General features: G+C 34.6%; 2 protein-coding genes across 2 annotated transcripts in view; one reads left to right on the top strand and one right to left on the bottom strand.

Moving 5' to 3' along the window:
• Positions 1–24,894, top strand: part of S6KL (ribosomal protein S6 kinase like) — a 159,573-nt gene that overhangs the window by 42,380 nt on the left and 92,299 nt on the right. The window lies entirely within an intron of this gene.
• LOC111512363 (uncharacterized) lies at positions 614–10,659 on the bottom strand. The gene is made up of 2 exons (XM_023168470.2): positions 10,508–10,659; positions 614–2,179 (listed from the first exon to the last, which is right to left on the bottom strand). Exon 2 carries the CDS (start codon positions 2,176–2,178, stop codon positions 1,006–1,008), a length of 1,173 nt encoding a protein of 390 aa, XP_023024238.2. The 5' UTR covers position 2,179; positions 10,508–10,659; the 3' UTR covers positions 614–1,005.

The raw sequence follows: 24,894 nt of genomic DNA, 5'->3' as shown, positions 1-24,894 counted from the left end.
TTTTGAGCTCCGATCTCAGTCTCCTATAATCATAAAGATATTCAACAAAGTTGAAAACATAGCGGTCTTCGTGTTAACATTTCATGATGGAAATGAAATATTGCAGAAAATATTAATGAAATATTGATTTTATTGCTAGTTGATACAGTGTTGTTTGAAGTACTGGTACTGGTATGACACTGACACTTTCAAACCTTTTTATCTGTATAAGATCCATTTCTATTATTTTAATATATTCCGCATAAGCATTTTCATCATCTTTTTTGAGCTCCGATCTCAGTCTCCTATAATAATTAAGATATTCAACAGAGTTGAAAACATAAAGGTCTTCGTGTTAACATTTCATGATGGAAATGAAATATTGCAGAAAACTTTGAAAATATTAATGAAATATTGATTTTATTGTCAGTTGATACAATATTGTTTGAAGTAGTGGTACTGGTATGTCACTGAAACTTTCAAATGAATTTTCTTCACGTGTAACTAAAACTTTTTTCAACTTTATAGATCGAAAATTAATAATTTCGAAAAATACCAATTTTGAAAATTATGACAAACCTAACGTTTCTATGGTAAATAAGTATGTTGGATATAAAAATAATAGACGGAAACGTTATGTATAAAACTTTATTTAAAGCTTTAAATACATAATCTTAAAACTAGAAATGAATCAGAAGATGGAACCTATGATGATACCTGACGAATTAAATAAATTTGACATTTTCTTATGAGCCTAGAAAAGAAACTGTTAACGAACCATCTTATCGACAAAACAAAAATAAAACAAAAATACAATAAAATAAAAACAAAACGGTTTTTATAACAAAACACGATTGGTGCCTATTCGATTTCTTTGTTCGCTAAATTGAGCACACATAAATAATCTGTTATGCGAGAGCCGGTAGACCCAGTTGTTCAATGGAAAATAAAATTAAGTGTGTTTCGAACAAAAGGGCAAGCGGACCTCATCTTCAGTCATTCGGAACGTTTCGATTACGAGGATATTCAAGAACTCGATGCACTTGGTTCTGGTAATTTTTCTTGTTGCTCTGGTTTGGGTTCTTCTGGTTTGGGTTGCTCTGGTTTGGGATCTTCCAAAGGCACGGCTGGGATTTCTTCTACCTTTCCTTCAGGTTTTTTCGGTTCAGCTTCAACTGGTTTGTCTTGAGCAGGCTGAGGTTCAGCTGGTTTTTGTTCTTCGGGTTTGGGTTCCTCTGACTTGGGTTGCTCAGCCTTGGGTTCCTCAGGCTTGGGTTCTTCAGGTTGGGGGGCATCGAGTTTACCTTCTTCAGGTTTTGGCTGTTCCGGTTTTGGTTCTTCGGCTTTTGGCTCGTCAGATTTTGCCCTTTTTTCTTGCTCAGCAGGAACGGCTTTCAGTTCAATGGGTTGGACAGTCTCAGGTTGGACTAATTCTGTTTTCACAGGCTCAGCTTGAACGGGTTCGGGTACTACCTCGGCTTTTCTCAATTCTGGTACTTTTTCTTCAGCTGCTGGAACGATTTCGACTTTTTGCTCACTGGGGAGTACAATTTCTTCTTTGATTTCGGTGGCTGCTACTTCTTGAACCTCCTCAGAAGGCTTCTCTTCAGATTTCAAAGCCGGGGAAGCGGAATTCTCGTTTTTGCTTTCACTTTGTTGTTGTTCAACGACGGGTTGTTCAATAGCAATGGCTGATTTTGGAACGATTTGGACAACTTCCTCTTGAACGGACACAACTTGTTCGGGTTTGGGTTCTTCGGGAAGAGATTTCACAAGTGGCACAACTGGATCCACAGATTTTAGCACGGGCAGTGGTTCGCTTGGTTTCTCTTCTTCCTTGATTTCCTCCTTCAGCTGCTGGGGTTTGGGTTCATCGATTTTCTTTTCTTCATCTTTAGGCTTTTCGGCTTCTTGTTTCTCTTCCGATGAATCCGGTTTCTCGTCGGATGCTGGTTCCTCGGATGGTTTCGGCTCGGGCAACTTTTCCGATGATTCGTTACTTTCCTCGGAAGAATTGGATTCGGCGGAGTCTTGGGACGGTACTTCGGGCAAGAGGGTTTCTGGCTGGTGCGCAGATTGATCTTGGGATGCTGCAGACTGATCTTGGATGACTAGAGGTATACTGGGTTTTTCTTCATTTTCTGCGAGAGGGTATGCCAACGCAGAGGCAACGAGAAGAAGTCCAATGATAATCTTCATTCTGAAACAAAAGTAGGTGATGTTTTAGATGAAATTGAATCACTTCAGTTGAAAAATACTTTATATCAATTGATTTGGACAGTTTCATTCGACTTGGAATAAATTCAAGAAGTGTTGGTCAGTACTTGGGAAATATTTTTTGATTTCATCAAGAACTTATTTACGGGCAGGTGTACTCTATTTCAATGACATGAATTTATACCGTTTATCAAACTAACAATCTGTATTATAGGGGTATTCCCATTGAATATTAATTTCTGAATGAATTATTTTTAAACAACTTTTTGTAAATACAGCAGATGTTCACCACTAATGAGTCGTTTGCAGAATGGAAAATGTAGATAGTTCTATTATATTGATAGTGAAGGAGCTTGCATTAATTGAAGTCATTTACCTTCAAAATAATTTTAAACTGTAACGTTTTTCACAAATATTTTATCTAATATTAGACATCCTTTAACCAGTTTTATAAATGTATTGTATCAATGCTCATCCATCATGTTGTGTCCAATATTTTACATAACCATCGTATGAAATATCCTCAAAAAGTTGTAAGTCTAACCATTCATAATTATATATTAATATTACTTACACCCTCAAATTGTAGCATCCCTTATGATGGAAACAATTTATTAAATTTCCGAAAGCTTGGACAAACTTTAAAGAGTACTCTTTCATTTGCTGCTAAGCCCCATTATTCGTTGGTTCGCATATATATATATATATATATATATATATATATATATATATATATATATATATATATATATATATATATATATATATTATATTATTATATATACATATTATATTTTCAGTCGTATTTATATTTTTCGGAGGAACAAATTTGCTTCAATAAAGATGGTGATGATTTTAAATAAGAGTGAAATTTTTGGCACGTTTTGTTTATATTGATCTTCGTTATCAACATCGCCTTCAGAACTGAAACCTGCAAGTGATTTTTTTCAGATGTCCAGAATTTATTTATTAAAGAAAATATTCTCTCTACTGGAGCATTTGTACCAGGTAGACATAAAATATATTCAATTAAAATACAATAATTTTCATGTTGTGGCGAAAGTTTGAATACTTCCACCAAACTTTTAACTTTTAAATTATTCCAGTCTGTATTTTTTTGTGGAGTTACGTAGTTTACAATTAATGAAAATTCGTCAAATACTTCTGTATCTTTAGTACTGTCTTAAATCTGCCCAATAAAATATCTCCATTTCTCTATTAAGAAAGTAAGTGCATTCTTCCAAATATTCACGACTTGTTATATAAAATTCTGTGTGTTCTTTTGATTAAATTACGAACAGTAAACGGAAGAAACTGATTGGTTTCTTTCTGAATCAAATTCTGAACGAATTGATTGCAGCGTCAATTGCCGAAACAGTTTTACCTCCAACCTTCAAAACAGTTTGCCGGAAACTTGCTGACTGAGCGTGTAAAAAACAAAACTCTTTCCAAAGCAGGCATCAGCGCAAGCCAGCGAGATTTGCTGTAGCCGAGCATTTGGTGATGTTCTATTTCAGCTTCAGCGCAAAATTCCTTTAGAGCTTTAACTCCAACCCTATAAATATAAAAAAATGAATGTATTTTTACAATAATGCTTTCGTAATCTAAAGGTAGGCCGTCTGCAGCAGCTTTTATAGCATTGTGAATTATATGGGCTACACATCCGATACCTATCAACGGTTTTTTTAGAAATGATTTTAGAAAATGGGACTGTTTTACGTCCCAGATCATTATTTGGGAACAACGGGACAGATGGTTGAATAAAGGGGCAGTCCCGTTCAAAACGGGACGTCTGGTCACTTTAGTAATAACCATAATTAATATTTACAAATAATTTTCTGCACATCAATTAAAATTGAAATGATTCTGAAGGCGTTCCTCTCAATATATATCTTGAAAATTTTAGCAGCATTTTGAGCCAATAAATAAATCCATCTCAAGTTTTTCATCAATATATGCAATAAACCTGTTGGGAGAATCACAGAGGGCAGTGTCAGTATTTCAGTTCTTCATGAAACCATTTAAAAACAAACCGTGAGCGAAAAAAAATCACTCAGTTTTCCATGTTTGATTTAAAAGGTACATAAATAAATTCAGCCACGTAGTTGAAAAAATAAACTCTCAATGAATATATTCATCTGTTCTTCGACTGCCATTTATAAAAGCAGGTGTAACAGATTTTATGCAAGTCCTTGACAGACACTGAATGAGTTCGACCGACAACCATCTCCATAAGAGAAAAAGTATTAACCGATTACATCGAAAGTAAAAGTAAACGCATGAAACAAATCCTGCAGCGTGCATTTTGTAATCTTGTAGATCCCAAGTTCAAGGCGAGTCGGAGACGTCCAACTGGTTAGGTCGAGCCAATGCAAACAAAAATAAAACAGCAGCTATAAATGCATAATACGAAAGTAAAAAGGTTCACAAACTAGTTTCTCTCCTCCCATCTCTATCCAGAGTCTAAAGTCAATAGAATTCGTTTTTCCTTTTTTGCTGTAAAGTGGACGAGACAGGATGCTGTTTCGTTGCTGTGCCCTAAAAGGCGTGACAGATTCTTGAAATACGATTTGATGCTACCAAGTATTTGTAAGGAGACCGAATGGAAGTTACGATAGGACTGGAGAATATTCTCTTTGATACCATACACGGAACATATAGATTATCTACTTTGTTCAACGATGAAAACTCAGTTTAACAGTTTGACTTCTGGTGAAGCTACCAGAACTGGAGAATAACAAATATTAATTGTGAAACTTCTATAATCATCATGGAAAGTTGAATAAAATTAAATGTTAACTTGATGGTTGATGTTTTTTGCTGAATGTAAGAGGTTCAGCCTGTAATTATAATATTCTTTAACATAAGAGTAGAGCCACAAGTGAATCGAAATTTGCAGATAAGTCGGGAACAACATTTAGGAGAAAATTATAACAAATACACCATCACAGAGAAAAACAAGAATAGAGCTATGAAGAAAGAAATTAATATGATGAAAAAAGCACACTAAGTTATCTACTATCTTCATCGATTACTGACAGTAATAATGTTTCACCAACAATAATTTTCAAAGTATGTTTATGTGAAACCGTCAATAATCTATATTTTTAAGCAATATTGTTCTTAACGCACTGTTGGTTTTGAAAATTTGATCGCTTTCATTTAGTTATTTTATTTTCATGCAATAATGTCGAATTTTTACTTGGAAAATTAGGTGAGTCAGTCAATATTTATGCCATAGTTCATAATTGCAATATATTTATGTGATTCCTTTGTAAGAATTATCGTATATTGATCAATCTATTCATTATAGTACTTTTAGTTGATCAAACTGGCTTCGCTAGCTTTTGACTCAGTTTGAAATATTTACTAATGAACCTGCAAAATGTTAAAATTAACCTTAAACGTATTTGAATTGTTGGAAAATATACCTTTTACGTTTGAAAATTAACTTGAAAACAACCGCTCAATTTTATAAATTTATAAATATTTGAAAATGAAAGTTGCTACTAATTTCGGAATATATGGAGCTTGCCGGCGTAGAGAGCTGTGCCATTTATTAATAGAAGACATTGAATTAGTAGATAAATCATTGATTGTTCGAATTCCAAATACAAAAACGAAAATGGGTCGTTCTTTTTGCATTGTTGGAAAAAACATCAACTATTTTAATAAATACGATGTATTACGCCCTTCTGTTATCAATCATCAACAACAGAAGGTCTTCTGCTTCTTTGCTAGCAGAATCAGGAGCAAATATAACGGATATTAAGAAGCAAGGAGGATGGAAGTCTACAATAGTAGCTGAGGGTTACATCGATCAATCTATTTTTTATAAAAAATGTTATTGCTGAAAGAATAATCCCTATAGCAAGGTATTAATATCAGCAGTTGTTCTAATTGTACTTTTCACATCGATGTTCAAAAATAATAATAATGAAGTAATTAATGTATATAATACATCTGAAACAGAATTTAATTGAATCTATATCTGTTGTTCATAATAAAACTTCCTTGACAATTGAATAATTATGTTTTGTTTATTGCAATTTGGTCGAAGGAAATCGCGTTGAAAATACTTTTAACACTAGTGCTAAAAATATTCGTAACACGCTACTTTGTAAGCATCATCTTTTAATTGACAACCATTAAAAATGACACTTTCAATGACAGTTGTACAAAAAAGTGTTTAGGCTTGTAAATATCAAGGAGAACTTTATTTAAACCCTGTATATACGCCTACGGAAAAAAGGAAATAATAAAAACAAATAAACATTACGAAACGCAGCAATTTACATAACACAATAAAGCAGAGTGGAATGAGATTGTCATTCATAAATTTGAATGTAGTAAGCCTTGAAAAGACCGTTCGACAATGTCGAACAAAGAAATAAAAGAAAAAAATGCCGAAGAATAATTGCATTTTACCAAAGGCTAGTACTCGACTAAATCATCGCTTCCTGCCATTACCTCATTTAACTGCTTAATAGAAATAGGAGGCGATCAAAAAAGTTGAAGAAGTTTGACGACCTGCGTTAAAAATGCCCCCTGTCGGCTGTATTAAATTAAAAGTTTGTTGTCCTCTGATCTTGATTCCGAACTAGCTGTTATAACTGTGTATTTATTGAAATGAATGCCGCCTGATTGAAAAAATCTAGCGCGTAGTTTATCGACATTTATAATTAACAATTCTCGATCTTATAATTTTTTCAATGGAACTCATCTTGAGTTTTCTTCGGGCTATGTGTTATTAAAAAAATGTTAATTTGACTTCGTAATGCTTCACCGCACAAACAATTATGGCTTATCCTTAACGGTTCTGATGATTAGGTATATAAAAATTTTGATTTGGTTCTGAGTTCGGTACAATTCAATCATGCGCAGTTATTGACATTTCTTCTGATTCATTCCAATTCGCACATACTCACTAATATCTTCACTTCGTGTTGCGTATGAATGCCAAATTCTTTTGTGTACATAACCTCATTCTTGATCCTCATTTCATCTACAAATTCATCATTTGTAATTACTTGTGATGTACTGTTTGGAACATTTGGTGTGGTAATGAATTAATCATACACACAAAGCTAACCCTATTGATCTTCATCTTGAAGATGATCACTTGGTGATCGAAACATGTGTCGAGGTGTTAAAATAACGGTTTGGTGTTGGGAAAAAACTCCAGTAATATTCTGTAATTACAATTACAAACGAAACAACTAAGAAGAAATAAATGACAACGCCTCAACTAGAAAATCATGGTTTTTTGAATTCGGTTGATGTATGGAACCGTTCTCTAACTGCTCGAAATTCAGGACCAAAACAAACGTATTCATTTATTTAAATTCATGGAACTGGCACTACTTATAATTTGACATTTTTAAAGTAATATAATCTTCTGAAATGTTTTGTCACACGAACACTCTGATTTGATAATTTCACTGCAGACATACGAGTAAATGTGATTTTTCATTAAATTTTCCTGGACTGATTTCTATATCAACTTTTGACTGGATTATCCCAGTAATAGTTCATCTGTTGGTCCATTATCATCGTTTGAAAAACGTCATTTGAAACTATAGTTCATAGTCGTCCAAAGTCGGTTTCTGTTTTGAAAACATCAGCACTAGTATGACCATGACCAAATATCTAAGACAATCTTTGGCAATAGAAATTGGTTGTTTTTTATCGGATCTCGTATAATTGACAATGTGAACTCCCACACATGAGGGGTTACATATAATTGAAGATTTAACAATTTTAAAACTTCAACTAAGGGTTGGGTTCAAAGTGAGTAGGTCTATTCAACCCTCCACCGCAACCCACAAGGATTAATTGTGGCTCACACCTATTCACACTCGCCAAAATAAACCCAGCTTCCCAACGAAGCCGATTCGTTTGTATGGTGAGTGGTTTTTGAGGTCAGATGCTAAGAGGACAACTCTGCCGAACTCTAAAAACCTGATTCGGTCCCCAGCGGGGCAGGCACAAAGTATGTGCTCTGCTGTTTCATCATTTTCCAAACAGAAGCGACACACACTGTTTTCCGACAGTCTGAGTCTCTACATATGATGTTAGACATCGTAGTTCATCCCAACTGTATTCCAATAACTGTTTGGTATCAAGCTTCGAAGGGAGAATAAACACCTTGGAGCGAGCCAATCCTGGAAGATTCTCTCAGAAGTCTATAAAGCTTCTTGCCATCCAGGTGTTCAATGTTTGTTTGGCAAAGCCTAAAGCGATTCCAATGACAGGCTCCAGGCCAGTATGGCCAGGATTCCAGACCAGTGACAATATGTTAAGTCTTTCTATCTTTGTTTGGCAAAGCCTAATGCGATGAGGCAGTAAGATCCAAGAGCTCCGCACACAATTCAGTAGCGTGAATTTCCGCTAATGGACTCTGCAAAACAATCGGAATTTGGTGACAAATGGTTTCGTTTCCGTTAACAGTTCACCATACTTTTTTCCATTATGAACATGAAGGAAAATTGTTTTGATAACGTTTAAGAATTCTGTTGGTTCTAAAAATTACTAGAGTTTTTGTAGTTTATTAACAAATTTATAAGATGCGACTGGTAAATTATAAAATATAAACTAAAAAACATAGCGTGGGTTTATTTTTCGTATTTTTTCCAACGGTAAGATAATATGTGAGACATTCTGCTAAAAAAAGGAAACCCATTTTGACACCAATATTTTCAAATTGTCTTAATCATAAAATTCAATCCCAGACTTTTTTTAGTAAAAGCACAAACATGAAAGTAATTTTCAAAAACGAACTATTTCAGACTATAACTTAAAAACCGGGAAAATATATTTGTTATCCGCTTCAAAATTATTCTTGAACGGGCATACTTTGTAACTGAAACTCACCAAAATAATATTTTGACCCAAAAATAATATTTTTACCAACAGTAATATAAACAAATTTTAATTTCACTAGGGTGAGTTTTATCTCTTAATATTGATAACTACTCATTTAATTATTTTGGGTTTGAATAATTTTGCCTTTTTGACATAATTAATCATGTCTGTGCATATATTTATGCGTGTTCACTCCTCATTTTGATTTTCTAAAAATATAAGTACGAAATGTTGAAAAATTGACCAGAGAAATCTCAGACGATTTTTTTAATGACTAGAAAAACGTAGACTTGACGTTACGCCTTTGTGATCCTTTTATATTATTTCCATACCGGTCTCTTGGAGTTTTGAATTTGAATTGTACTGATTCAGTTAATATGTTATTTCATGATATGTATTCAATTTTTCTACTGTTAAAATGATACCTAAAATTAATTGATTTGCCACTGAAAGATGAAAAATAAATTTAATCATTACCCATTATCGGAAAATAAATTTGTGGGAGTCGATTTTTGTTGGATATTCAAAAAATTGTCTACCTGAAAATATTGTATTTTCCGCAGTTTTCCATGCTTGATGATTCTAGTTTCAGACTTTTCTAATTGATATTACTGAAATGCTTATAGTATATAGTTTTGAAAAATTAATTTTGTATAATTGCGTTTCATTTAAATGCATTCCATAGTTTCCAAAATTATTACAATAAAAATATTTTGCCCAGGAATATTGTATTGGCGAATTCACCAAAAAATAAAAACTATTTTATGAGAAACACAGACATTATTAATTTAGTAATTTGTATGGCGCAAACAGAAATATCGAGATCAAGATCAAGATTCAAATAGAGAATGAAATATTTTCGGTGTTGGAGATTTAATTCTATAAAATAATATCAAATGAGTTTATTTTTGTATCGGAAGCTCAAGATGGATGCCAGAAAAATCATTATTATAAACCGAATTTCGACTAATGTTTAATTATTTCACATATTTCTTCATCTACTGCAATCTTCAATTTGACTTTACGAATATTGAATTCTCAAGTAAAATAAGTGTTCATTCATTTTGAACAAGATGAAACCACAATATAAAAAGGACTTGTGATATAAATGATGGAAATTTCAAGAATTACTCGTGAAACAGACAAAAATATCAAGATTTTTATTGGATATCCAGTCAGTTAGTTCGTTGAAGAAAAAATCGCAACTAAAATTTAGTATTATTCATGAAATAATTGAAGTCAGTGTATTCAAAATTTAGTATTATTTCACCAGAAAATGAAAAAGATACTATAATGGTAGAAATATTCAAATAAATATAAGAATTGTTTCAGCCAGTTCAAAATTTGAAAAATAAATATCCGAAATATTTTACCACATCAAAAAAGTTAATTTACACACCGTATATCGCCACTCTACCTAACTAACAAAAAAAAGTGTACAACCCACCTTGAAGTTTTATAAACTGACACCGTGTTAGAAGCAAGATGACCAACACTATACACTGGACACTAAAATGTAAAGAACTACGGAGGTGGTCAGATTTATAGTTGTCTCCCCTCTACCCGGTGTCGCTATCTCTGGAAGGTGCATCTTCTTGTAAAATAATGTTATCAAGCCCAGAATTGCAAACTTTTGTTACCGACTCCTTTGTTTTGTCTGTCTCCGTTTTGCGGCTTTTCTAACGGTCAAAACTTGTAGAAAAATACTCTATTCTTCCACATTTTTGCGTTTATTGTCGCAGTTTCACTTTTATTTTATTTCAATTACTGTGAAACCTAGTGAAAAACGTTAGTGAATTTCAAGAAAACTTATCAGGATACACAGATTTTAGGCGTTATAGAAATATACAACAAAATAGTGATAAATAATTAGTGACGAATCAAAACAGATTTTCTAAGACGTGGAACTTATAATAAAAAAAGGATTGTTGTTTGATATCCACCTCAGATAACTTAATTATAAAGAGTGTGCATTATAAAGTTATCAGTGGAGGGAGTTGAAAGATAACTGTTGAAAAATAATTTTTGGATTGAATGAAAACTTACCAACGAACTAGACTTTTTAGCAATCAAATGTGTAATTTATAAGTGACAGAGTTCTTCATTTAATTGATCAATTGAACTATAATGTATATTCAAAATCAAGTTGTGAATTATCAAGATGAAAAATGGTTCTCAACTATAATTTTCTCTTACTGGTTTATTAATTCTGATAAACTTTCATTTGAAAATAATTTTTCATTTTTTTTTACAGAAGGTATAGCATACTGAGTACGCAAAAAACTGCTGATATCAATTATAGTTCTCGATGTTTGAAGATTTGTGTTGATAGAAACAAAAATAATCATCGCTGAACTTTTATTATTTCAGTAACAATCAAAATGTAATTTATGATTCAGTTATAAGTGACTAAAATCTTGGACAAGTCATAAAATTGGGGCCAATTCTGTTCCTGTTCTATATTAATTTTTTGGATAGATACACTTTCTATACCTGCATCGTTCACAATGTACGCTAATGATACGTCGTTAATCATATCTGAAAAATGGACCCTACCTTGCGTGATAAATGAAATGAAGTGTTGACTTCATTGAATGAATGATTTTCAGCAAATTTCTTGTTTTTTAATACTTAGAAAACGCAAGCACTGAGGTTCCACCATATCCAAAAAGAATGTAAATGAGTTGTCATTCCAATCAAACGAATCGGGTCCACAGATCTCAACTAGTTCGGATCAAACAATTTTTTTAGGATTATGAATAGATACAAATCTCAATTGGAAGGCTCACTCCCACTACCTAATCTCAAAGTTGAATTCGATTCCCTTTTAATTTAGAAATTTGTAGCATGTACTCAATATTGATCAATTGATACAGCTCTACTATGCACAAATTGAGAGTAGGTGTGATATTTTGGGGTTTATCTACTCTAGCAAAAGATATCTTCGTGGCACAAAAACGAATTTTACGATCAATGACGGGGTTTTCACAGACTGATTCATGCAAAGATATTTTCAAGAGACTGAAAATATTAACATTACCATGTCTAGTCATATCAGAGTTGAATATGCTAGTATTCGACAATAATGATGAAATTTATGTGAGGAACGAACAAAATCATAGTTTCAATACAACACAAAAGAATGATTTTTCAATTCCATTTGGAAAATTCAAAATAACTCACCAATCTCCCAGTCATATGGCTTCTAGAATATACAATGCTCTTCCTTCAAATGTGAGAAACTGTTTGACAAAACAATCATTCAAACATAATTTAAAATCCTTTTTGACAGAACAGTGTTTCTATAAACTGGATAAATACTTGTTGTGGCAATTTGCGGTGAAATACATTTTTTAGTATTAGTATTGTTGTATATCAAATGTAAGCAACTGACTTATTCCATATGGTTTGTAACTGTCTTAAGGAAATAAATTACTATCATTATTATTAATTGGAAACAAAATTTGTAATATATTTCTTTATCGTTATTTGTTTTGGTATGAAAACTTTTCATGAACACTAAGCAAAATGGTACCGCTTCATTTCTGATATATTGTCTAGATTTATATTGTTGGCCCCTGATCATATATTTATTTTAGGAATTAAATTATTATTTTGTTCAATTAATGACCTATTTACTTTCTGGAAATTCATATTAAATATAGGATAGAGAAAATAACTTTGTTCTAATTTCTACTAAGATTTTCATTTTTTAGGACCGGTTTCGGTTTTTTAAACCAGTTTATTTGAGAATGGTTTAATAAACCGAAACCGGTGGTAACCGGTAAATTGAACAAAAGTTATTTTGTCTATCTTATATGAAACTATTATTGTTTAAGTGTTGTGACCTTTAACTTCTTGTAGAGTTTTATGATGATTGCCAGGAAGGTAGAACATAGAATAGTCAGCTGTATGGACTATAATTTCAATAGTTTTGAACTCCAGTTTAATACATATGCTCTTTCTGCCGAATGGAAATTTTGTTAAATTCGACCTTTTGGATTTCTTACAAAAATTAATATTTTTTAAGACTGTATACGGTCTCATGAGTTTTCTACCTCTCTCAAATAACTACTATCAATCTTCAATATTGTAATTTTTAAATTGTAACAAATTAAATGACAAGAAGTCACTTCCTATATTTCAATGTTTCGAAATGTATGGGAAAAACCTTCTCATTTAGATTTCTTCTTACCATATTTCAATAGCAAAAATGAAAGATTTCGAATGAAGAAAGAAACATTCAGAAAATAGCAACAAGAACCTTTTGGAGAGATGTTTTACCATAAAAAGTTGATTCCTTCAGTACAAACTGAAAGAAAAAGCAAAATTTCTAAGAGTATTGAATTTCAGAGAAGATATTTTCTTTTTTTAAATTTTTTCACAAAACATTTGTATTTACAATTGAAACAGCCATACCAAAACATGAATAAATGAATGAAGATTAATATGAAATTAAATGGAAAACAAACACTTCCTATCTCTTCATGTATCTATAATTCAGTGGAAAATTACAGATTTCCGCTTCTCATCATCTTTATTTTCAATATTCTGTATGAAGTTATTGCATGAGTATTTATAAGGAGAGATCCTTTTTGGAAAAATACTTTTTTGAATCATTTTCTCCAATAATGTAGGTATACAAAATATACACTTTCATGTACTAATCAATTTCAGACTCGAAGATGATTAAAAACATCAACTTCATTATTTCAGATTTTTTTTTATATTCATTTGTTTCGAAATTGAAGACTGTTTTGAAATCATCAATTATCTTTTTCAATCAGAGATGGCCATGAAAATTAAATGGAATCATTTATAAACATGAATAAAACAATAGAGAATCTATGTGAGTGTAGTAAACTGAAAAGTTTACTCCCAACAGTTACTGCGTAATATTAACGTCTTCAGAAAAATTTTAATTCATCGGTTCAGCACTGCAAACCAAGTTCGATTTATTTCCACAGGTTTTTTCGAAATATGTACACTTTTTTGTCTTTTTCGCGTGATTCTCTGGTGATGATTTTTATTTGATCCCATTTCAGTGGTTCTTAAAACGTGTTAACGTTAGCTCTGATATTGTTACTTATATTTTTTGTCAGGTATCAGTCATATTTCGACCAACTCCAGGAAAATGAGTCAGGTTGTTTGGGCTACGGAAAGATGATTTTTTTCAAAATTCCGCAAGGATTTGAAGCTTTATAACTCCTATTTAATTATATGCCAGCGCTTTCGACAGCTGGTCGTGCTGTCATCATCTACTAGGCTCTACTCAAGTAGAGCCTAGATGTAATCATGTTTCCAAAGAAGGTCATAAAATGGACTACAATTCAACAAAAATTTTATCAACTGAAAGAAATACATGTAAAATATTGTTTTTGGAAATGTCATTTTTTTACAATCCAATAATTGCCTTAATAAAATATCAGAAATTGATTCTCTCAGTGAAATCTATGCCTTTTTATTAGACATTGACAAAAATATACATGATTTCCAAACCAATAACAATTCTGGTTTTTCAATAATATAATTTCATATCATTTTAAATATTTTATCTTTTAACAAACTTCCAACCTCCCTATGGCAGGGTTTTACTTTCATTCAACACATTTTCACTTGTTTTCCTCAAGACTAATGAGGGTGTTGTCAATTAATTAACATATTTAATTTTTGGGTTTTCTCATTGAGTTACTTACAGAACAGCAGATGTCTCTGATCACAGTTGCACCATAATAGTTCTCTTTTGTTCCATAGTTTTATCATCTACAAACAAACACACCTTTTCAAACTGAATTACATGACAGCTGTCATTGTCAATTGTTTTGTCTCTCTCTCTTTGTTCTTCAACCACATGACTTTTATCGGTAATCCATAATTTTAAACAAATAATGATTTTTAGTAAATTTTAATTCAATATTCTTCTTTGTATCTAGTGAGGAGTCAACCTTTTTTAATGTAATGACTGGTTTATTGTATTGACATGTTTCAATTGTTTAAATGTAACATTCTTTTCGACACGGCCAACCTACACAACCAACACTAACATAATAATAATTTTTTATATTGTATCACCATTATACAAATTTTGTAGCTTTTCCTTGAAGATGATAATAAGTTTTATTGAAATATTGGAATAACTTGTGTTATAAGAGTACACTTCTGCTGATCACCCAAAGATAATTTACAAGTTTTGTTCTTAACTAGTCAGCAAAGACTGTCCTTCACCTATATAATTAAAAACAATAGATGATAGCCAATAATGTCCCAAATAATTCCACATAACAATACAATTTGTATTCTATTACTTTTGTTCAAATTCTTTAAGTGCTCTTTCAAAATGTTAGAAAATGGATATTTCTTTTATTTCTTCCAGTAATTCATTGAACTCGCGGAAGCCCTTGAAATATAACGAGTTCATGGTACTTCCGAATGCCGGTTTGTTTATATGGATATTATTGAAATTTCTTGTATTATAATTATTACTCTCATCCCTCGAATTTGTAGTTTTTGTAGCATATTTAATTTATTGAGGTTAAATAAAAATAATAATGACGAACAGTAATCAAAGTGTGGTTGAATAATGGTATTATAAAGTGTTACTTTGGACTGCATTGACAAATTGTGTGCTATTCTACTGAAAAAATATATATAGCACTTTGAATATATATAGCACATATTCAAAGTGATTATCAAAATTCAAAATAGTATCCACTTGAAAACCAATTTTTTTCATATTGATATTGAGGTTTATACCATTGATATCTAGAGAACTGTATTTATATTTCGTGGTGAATATCATTGCTTTTGTTTTTGTTACGTTTAACTTTAATTTGTTAGTGCATAAATACTCATTTACCGTTCCTAAAATCCTGTCCATTTTATGAACAGCTTTCAAAAATTACCATAAGCAAATTTTATAAATACGATAAATTTGATATTTTGTTCAGAATCCCGAAGAAATAACAGTCCTAAACTGAAAAATATTATTCAGTATTGTTCGATGTGGTATACAATTTTTTGATTTGTTCATAAGTTAAAACATAAAATTCTTTCTATCTCAAGTCACTGGATCCAATTAATAGTCTTGATTCAAATCATTTCGTCCAAATTAAACAAAATCATTCTTCAAATTCTCTAATCTAGTTCAAATGTTTGTTTAAAACTTTCCTTTCAGCTGACGACTCTTGTAGTATATTCTTTATAATTCTTGGAAATAAACGATTCCTTAGTAACGAATATTGGAAGATTTTCACAGTTCCGATCACAACGAATCGAGGACGTGACCTACATTTGAATACATCTGATTCCTTTCTATATTTTTTGAATATTTTATTATTCGTATTGTTTCAACCTGGAAAAAACACATATATTCATAACGTTTTATAACATTAATTTGCAGTCGCCGGTGCCTAACATTTATTCTATGAACATGACATGTGAAAAACAGGTTAAGGATGGTAACAGGTCTTCTCAACTGTAATACTGACACATATATTAATGCAATACACAAACGCAATTTCTAAATTGAATATTTTGTTTAGGAACCAGTTCAAGATCTTCAATATATGTGGGCTCTTCAAAAAATAAGGTGAATTTTTTATTTCGCGGACTAAGTACATTCGCATGAAATTTTGTGTAAAAAATAGATTTTGAAATGTTGACAGTGGCATATGGTGATTGTACTCTGAGTCATTAAAATGTGTACAAGTGGTGCAAGCTTTTCACAAAAGGTCAAGAAGATGTGAATGATGACGCTCGTCCTAGACGCCCCAGCATATCAACATCCTCTCTGAATCTGTATCTGTAGAGTATGGAGGGTGAGTGTAAGGCCACATGTGACCCATTGTACATCCTCCCGAGGAGTTGTTAGGTCATCGTCATTCCTGTCCTTTCCAAGAAGGTGGCCACTAGGAGACATCTCCTTTATATTGGCAGGTGTAGGCCAAGACTCGCCGAACACACACTCTCTTTGGCAACCTTGAGGTGTCTCACGGTGGCCTCCGCGAAGGTTTTCGAAGGTGCAGCAACCTTACTGTCGTTGCTCGGCTTCTTCAACCTTCTTAGGGTTCCCTCCGTGGAGGTGCACAACTGAGGGAGCTTTCCTGCAGGGGCAGCCGGTTCCTTGCCTTTATTCAAGGCGAAGCTCTTGGCGCCCGCCGCAGGAACTGCCCTTGCTGTTGGAGGTGGAGTGGGGGAGGAGAAAGGTGAACTTATAGTTGCTGCAACTCCTGCTTCCTTCGCTCTCTCTTCTTGGCCTCGGCGCCGCAAATGCGCTTACGCCTTGGTCTTTGTATTACATCACGAGGTGATCTGCTACGTCCAGCCTCATTCCAAGCGGTAGATTTGCGTGGACATTTATGTTCATCAACAGCCACCGCCTTAAATTGAGGTGAGCACTTCTGTCCAGCCTCGGGATTGGTTTTTGTTTTTACATCGACATCCTATGAAAATGTTGAGAAAGTGACGAAAATTGCTACGGAGAATCACTATTAGAGAAGTTGCTGAGGATGTCGGCATGTCGGTTGGCTCATGCCATGCAAGTTTTTTGGAAGTTTTGGGCATGAAGTGTGCGGCAGCAAAGTTAGTTCCAAAATTGCTGAATGATTTTGACCAACAAAACCGTCGCCTGAGCATCGCTCAGGAATTGTTGAATGACGTCAACGGCGATCCAGATTTGCTTGAAAGGGTCATAACTGGTGACGAATCATGGGTATATGGTTATGACATCGAAACCAAAGTCCAGTGTTCCCAATGGAAGAGTCCAGGAGAGCCAAGACCAAAGAAGTACGCCAAGTTCGATTAAATGTTGAGGTTTTGCATATTGTTTGCTTCGATTACCGTGGCATAGAGCCATGTGGTTGTATGGCCAATAAGGACAATAAATTGGTTGATATCATACGATACCGTTTGAAGATGTGAAACTACTTGAACCCGATTATGGATACCACAGTCGGCTTGTACGGGAAGCCAAAGAAATCCATACACATACAGAAAACTACAACAGAAAAGAGGAGGCGATAACGATTACCCGGATTTGGAATCTCATACTAAAAGATTCTTAGGTGGCAGCAGTGCAACGCAATGTGATAGGTAATAACACAATAACGGCCAATAACAACGCACCAACTAGAAAGGCGGGCTATCTGTGTCTTTGAGAACGACGTTGGCCAGGTCATCACTGTCAACGGCTAGCACTATATGTAGTGCTAGGCGTTGTGCTAGCACTATATGTAGTGACCTGAATTTGATGATCTGGACACCAACGTCATGTGGTTTCAACAAGATGGCGCTACGTGTCACACAGCTTATGCCATCTGCACGAGCGATTTGAGGCCATGATCATGTCATGTGAAGGTGATGTGAACTGGCCACCAAGACCTTGCGATTTGGCCCCTTCAGACTTTTTCTTGTGACATTTTCTCAAGTCGCAGGTGTATGCTCTGAGAACCACAGCTGTTCTTAGAGCCAACATAACCCATTGTATCGGTGAAATTCAGCCTGATTTATACGCCAGAGTCATGGATGCGCTCCACCCCTAGACACCGTGGTGGACATTTGAACAAAGTTTTATTTTGAACAAAACACAAGTACCACAGGAAAATCCTTAAGGTGCTTTAAAAGCGGAGCCTGTGAGAAATTAGCGATTCACATAAACTCAATGTTTCAATTGAAAGAGTTCCTAAACAGTGAAGGTGTACTGAGTTGAACCTCAAAACGATGAGCAGTCACAGTTCTTCGCGTATTTCTGATATGTACCGCTCTTGGTGGAATCAAATGTGCCAAATCACTTGAACACTTCTCGTGATAGTATCTATAGAAGAGAGACAAATCTCCAACGTTCTTTTGATGTTCCAGACTATCAAGGTTGCACAGGATGTTCACGTCTTCAATCAGGCGGATGGCTCTTTTCTGGATGGAATCCAGGAACTTCAGGGTATGTTTGCGGGCAGAGCTCCATGCATAAGAACGACACTCCAAAGAAGGTCTGATCTGAGCTTCATAAAGCATCAAAAGTTGCTAAGGTGTGTACAGTTTTCTGGTTCGGAACAATGTTCCAAGCTTTTGAGAAAAAGCCTTTGCAATTCCAGCGACATGATTGTGCGAAGACATATTGGTGTCCATTTCAACTCCCAACAAACTTGTCGAAGCAGAAAGCGGAATTGTCTGACCTGAGATTATGAGCAACTGAGTCAAAGACGGTAAAACTCGGGGTGTCACAGGACTCTGTTCCAGGATCTCTACTGTTTCTTCTCTATGTCAATGATCTTCCTCAACATATAAAGGGAGGCTACATCACAATGTTTGCTGATGATACAACGATAACTATAGCAGGCAATAATGCTGAACAACTCATCAGCAAATCTGAACATATTATTGATCAGTTCAGTACCTGGTGCCAAAGAAATAAGCTCATTCTTAATACTTGTAAATCGATCAGTGTTGTTAACTTCCACTTCAGAAGAAATATTCCAGTTGGTCGACACTCTAGCTATGATATTGAAACTTCTGAAGAAATAAAATTTTCAGGGACCTACCTAGACGCCAATCTAAATTGGGATAGGCAGGTGGACTATATATGTGCTAAGTTAAATAGAGCATATTATGCCATAAAACAGCTGAAATCCTGTTTGGATGAAACTGGCTTACTCAGCATATATTATATCATGGCCTACCCTCATATAAGTCTGAATATTATGACTTGGGGCAGAGCAAGGGATTTTTCTAAAGTCTTCATAGCACAGAAACGCACCATAAGGCTAATCTTTAATATGGATTTCCGGGATAGCTGCCGGCCCGTTTTTATACACATAAAAAAATATTGACAGCCCCCTTCATCTTCATTCTTAAATGTATTTCATTTGTCAGACAAAACCATGAATTATATGATAAGACTGCTTCAGATCACAGTCATAATATAAGAAATGGTGATCTTCTAAAAATCCCACAGCATCTCGTGACAAGCTATAAAAAATCCCCTCAGTATAATGCCATTACGTGCTTCAATAAGCTGCCAAATGTAGTTACAAAAATCACAAGTAACAAAGTACTTCATGATTATGTTAAAACTGTGCTTTTAGAAGGATGCTATTACAGTTACCAAGATTTTTTAATTGATAATCTCACAAACAATCAAATTTACAGTGGACGTAATTTTATTTAGATTAAATCATCTGAATGGTGTGAAATGTTCAGTTAATTTGTGGGCATCTATGCTTATTTGTATATGTGTGTATATGTATGTGTATATATGTGTATATGTGAATATATGTGTGTATATATATAGAGATATATATAGAGGTAGATATATCTGTGTTCAATATCCTTCTTTTTTTATCTTTACTAGCTTGTAGTACAACTGACTTACCATATATACTCAAGTGAATCAAAAATAGTGGCTAAGAGTGTGATGGATACGTCGTAGATTGGCGGCTATTCGCCGCACTGCGGGCGTGAAAGGCCTATTTGCCGCCCTGTAGTCCATCACACATTGGATACGAGACGCGTGTTGTCTCGCCGACGTGATCTTAGCCTCCATCTTGTGTACACGCCGTTCAATCTTCCGAACCGCAAGGCCGGGATTTCGTCCTTCCGATTCGGAAAGCGATTGGGCGACGTTATATACGGCGGTGTTGATTTGCCAGATGTCAGCCTCTTCTGTTAGAACACTATGAACCTCCGCATCCAAACAAGCCAGTTCTTGTGGCTTCAGGAGCCTAATTCTGTGGCGCGCCCTGCGTGTTCTGATTGTCGTCTCCATTAGTGGTATGGTGCGAGTCTCCTCTCCAGCCGTGCCAACGGGTGGTAGAACTGCCACTTCTACCACTTCGTTAGCAGGCTGGGAAGGAGCTATATAGCCCTGCCGCCGAAGATAGATACGTAATCCCTAAGATTTTGGGCAGAGCATGCAATCTCGCCATGTATCCTCTTCGCGCGGGCTCACTACTCTCGTAGCAATGCATAAGGCTATCGCTCAGCTCATGCGTCCACTCAAAGCATCCGTTGTCGTTGCCAGGGTTGTCGTCGGTAGGCAAATCATCGTTATGGGCGCCACCACCTTGCCTTGATTATTGGGAACCAAGTGTTGGGTCCACCGGGTGGTTAGCCCTGTGAACCCACGGCCGGCACCAGAGGGAGAATAGAGTTCTCCTTCCCGGGTGCGCCTGGGCTGCCGGTCCGGTTTTGCACCAGTTGCTCGGGTAAGTGGTGTCGCAACTCACCAAAGGCCAAGGGTTTTAGTGGCCATCCCTGCTCATTATTATTACTATTATTATTATTATATCTGGTTCCGAGACATTTATCTTCTTGGAGGAAACCGATGCCTGGGTTTTTGTGGCATTAAATGGAACCTGGTTACTCTCACTCCAAATCAAAATCACTTCTAGGTCCTCATTAAGATATGCAGCCTCCTGCTGGTATCCATATGGAATGACGAGACAAGGGTGCTGTCGTCAGCAAAGCAATATATTAGATTCTTGTGTTTTTTTCCAATAAGTCGTTGATATACAATAAAAAGAGGGTTGGTGACAATATGGATCCCTGGGGAACACCAGCGTTGATATCCATCGACGGCCACTTGCAGGGAACGTTTTTTCAGGAAGTTGGAGAGCCATACACAAAAATGATCCGATATGTCATAGCATTGAAGTTTGGCCAGCAAACCCTCATGCCACGTAATGACATCAATAGGTCTTTCAAACCAATACAAAAATTCGATGATATCTTTAACACACTTTGTTTTTTATTCAATTCGAAGATAGGAATGGCTTAATAAAAGACCCTATACAATAAGTATAGTTATTTTTGAGGTCAAGAAGTATAATGGGAACCTACCAAGTTACTGTTTTTGAATTTTCAGGCCCTTTTGTCATTGAAAGATTAAATATATAAAAATCGTTTTTTCAAATTGAACAACGAAATAATATGTTACAATTCCTTTTTATTGACCAAAAAACGTAACCGGTAAAATGAGCTTGTTATTTTTGGTCGGATCACAAATAATTTCAGGCGTTCAAACTCAAAATTCATTAAAATCTTTGCTTACTCATCGGCAATTGGATAAAATTCACCACAATAAGTCTGTGTTGTTTTTAACGCTGATAAAGTTATGAAGGTGTTTCGTCTGTATGATTTAAACATGACGGGGCATTTGTTGATTCATTACTTTTGATATCGGCATGACAGGAATTCGTAATGGTTGTAGATAATCTTCTCGAAATAAGCATTGTTGATTACTGACTACGTTTCAGAAATTCGTTCCTGTTTGTTTTCGTTTCTTATCCTAAATCAGTGATAAATAAATAATTCAATACAGGATGTGTCAGAGAAATTTTCATTTATTGTTAAGCCTAATATCCTTATAAATAGCGTTTGAATGCTACATAGTTTTACAAAAACGTTATACAATAGCGAAGATACGCCTAAAGAATATTAGTTAGGACGGACACGCCTGAGGAAGCTGTAGTATAGCGAAACACGTGCTGCGATTTTGTAAAACTATGTATAGAAAATCTCACAATAAAGTGTTTCTTGAATACCATATGGATTTTTATCAAGTGTTGGTCGAGATTATATATAGGTATATATATATATATATATATATATATATATATATATATATATATATATATATATATATATATATATATATATATATATATTACAATGTAGGTTTTCACGGATGGTAGAATATGATGTGTTGTTTTTCCGGGTGTTCATCCGTTGTGTACTATTCGATAGTCGACGTTTCGCCATCATCTCAGATGGCATTATCAAGACGAGTTACTGCTTCGCTTCGAGAGGTGTTACACCATTCTTCTACCTATCGTCCGTCCGTTTGCTGGTGCTGTTGGTGAAAACTTCCACCTAATGCACGATAATGCTCGTCCACATATCGCGCGTCTAGTGACTGACTGGCTCACCAACGAAGGAGTTGATGTATTGCCATGGCCAGCACAATCACCGGACCTGAATCCCATCGAGCATGTGTAGGACATGCTTCAACGAAGAATTACTCCGCATATGGGGAACATCCACACAACGTTTCAATTGAGAGAGCTTTTATATATATATATATATATATATATATATATATATATATATATATATATATATATATATATATATATATATATATATATATATATATATATATATATATATATAGTCAACCAGCTTCTGGTTGAAAAAACGAGACATCACCAGAAGATGGCAAATGAGACTTTGCCGAAACGTTGTGCCACGTTAGAGCCACCGGTAGACAGCTGTTTCAGCCTATTGGGCATCGTCAGTACCGGACAGGCGGTCCTCGACTGAAGATAAAATGAGAAAAAACCAAGAAAGTAAAGAAAGTACTTGATAAAAATAGCTGCGTAAACGCAAGCGAAACATAAGTGGAACCACCTATTGGTGTGACACCCAAGTCAACTTGCCAAGTTTTTTATGTCAGTGTTGATGGTTTGACCAATCAACTGACAATATTATCTGATCCAACGGTGTAAGCAGCACAGGCCAAGATAGCTCGCAGGGAGTAAGAATTATGACCAAAAGTACACTAAACCTTCGTAAATTGTAGCCTATATGTCATTGTGATGTACGAGCTGTATTTATATGAAGTTTCATCTAAATCCGTTCAGTCGTTTAGGCGTGAAAGATCCACATGAACATACATACATATACATCCATCCTCACAAAATTTAACATTTATATTAGTATAGATTAACGAAAGAAAATAATTGCCAAACAATTATCAGTTTAATTCTTCTCAGATGAATTCACCTTCTTCTAACCCTCAATTAATTATTATTATCGTCCGTCATGGCAAAATCAAAAAATTATCGATTTCTACGGCATCACTGAATATAAAATTTTATTGGATAATTTGGGATGTTCTTGAGGTCTTTCGTCGTAATTTTCAAGAAATGATATGGGCACGTTTATCGAAGCCTCGTGTCACATAAACTCGTTTCCTCATTTAACTTGTTATTCGTTGAGATAATATTCAAGACCTTCGCAGACGAACTCCGCATTCTAAGAAGACAATGAGCTTTTTTGAAGGTTTAGCTAAATTGTGAAATGTTGAACATCGACATTACGTGGCAGATATTCTACCTCATTATTTCTTGAAAGACAATCTTCCTTCCTGCGATAATAACAGAAGATTCTGTAGCCGTTCTTCCGCCAATCTATTATTATTTTGGCATCAGGAGATGATTACTTCTCAATTGTGAATAGAAATGACGTGAATACTAGCAACAAACATGTCTATAGCAGTAAAGACGGTTTCAATTAGCTTCTTAATTTAAGATCTACATTTTTCTTTTTCTTATACCTAACTATTTCACGGTCAACTAATTTGTGTATCAACAACGCATGGTATACCTGTATATTAAGGGTGTAACATAAGTACGTTACAGGGTGTTGAAATTGAATTTTTTGTTCGTTTTTTAAAAATAACTTTTGCAAAAATTAGTTATTTGCACGAAATTTGGTACCCGGTTTTTTTTTGACATGGGAAATCATAATTTCGTATTAATTTTCATGTAACATCCAGACGGCGCTACGTACGCTGTCATTATATTTATTTCAAATTGCCAGATCACGAATCTGAAGGAATTTTGAGGCTATTTCGCCCCTAATATGTTTTACCGTGAAAATGGGGTGTTCCATCGCGAGTGGCGGACAGTGTATATCACTTTGGCCAACCCCATTCAGGTGGTAAGTGCATTTTGAGCATTTCCATCAGTCCAGAGAGTTTCATCGTTCTACCTCGAATATTACGGAAGATACGGGGGTATTTCCATGAGAAGTGAGACACACTGTATATTGACTGACACT

This window comes from Leptinotarsa decemlineata, unplaced genomic scaffold, assembly GCF_025532065.1.
Source record: "Leptinotarsa decemlineata unplaced genomic scaffold, Ldec_3_MD MMD2_tig00000010_RagTag_RagTag, whole genome shotgun sequence".
Taxonomy (NCBI): domain Eukaryota; kingdom Metazoa; phylum Arthropoda; class Insecta; order Coleoptera; family Chrysomelidae; genus Leptinotarsa; species Leptinotarsa decemlineata.
The sequence above is the reverse complement of the archived record's forward strand: the minus strand, read 5'-3'. Positions and strand labels throughout refer to the sequence as shown.

What these genes read in the sequence shown, in the direction of transcription:
- LOC111512363 (XM_023168470.2), bottom strand. Translation starts at nt 2,178, where the DNA reads ATGAAGATTATCATTGGACTTCTTCTCGTTGCCTCTGCGTTGGCATAC.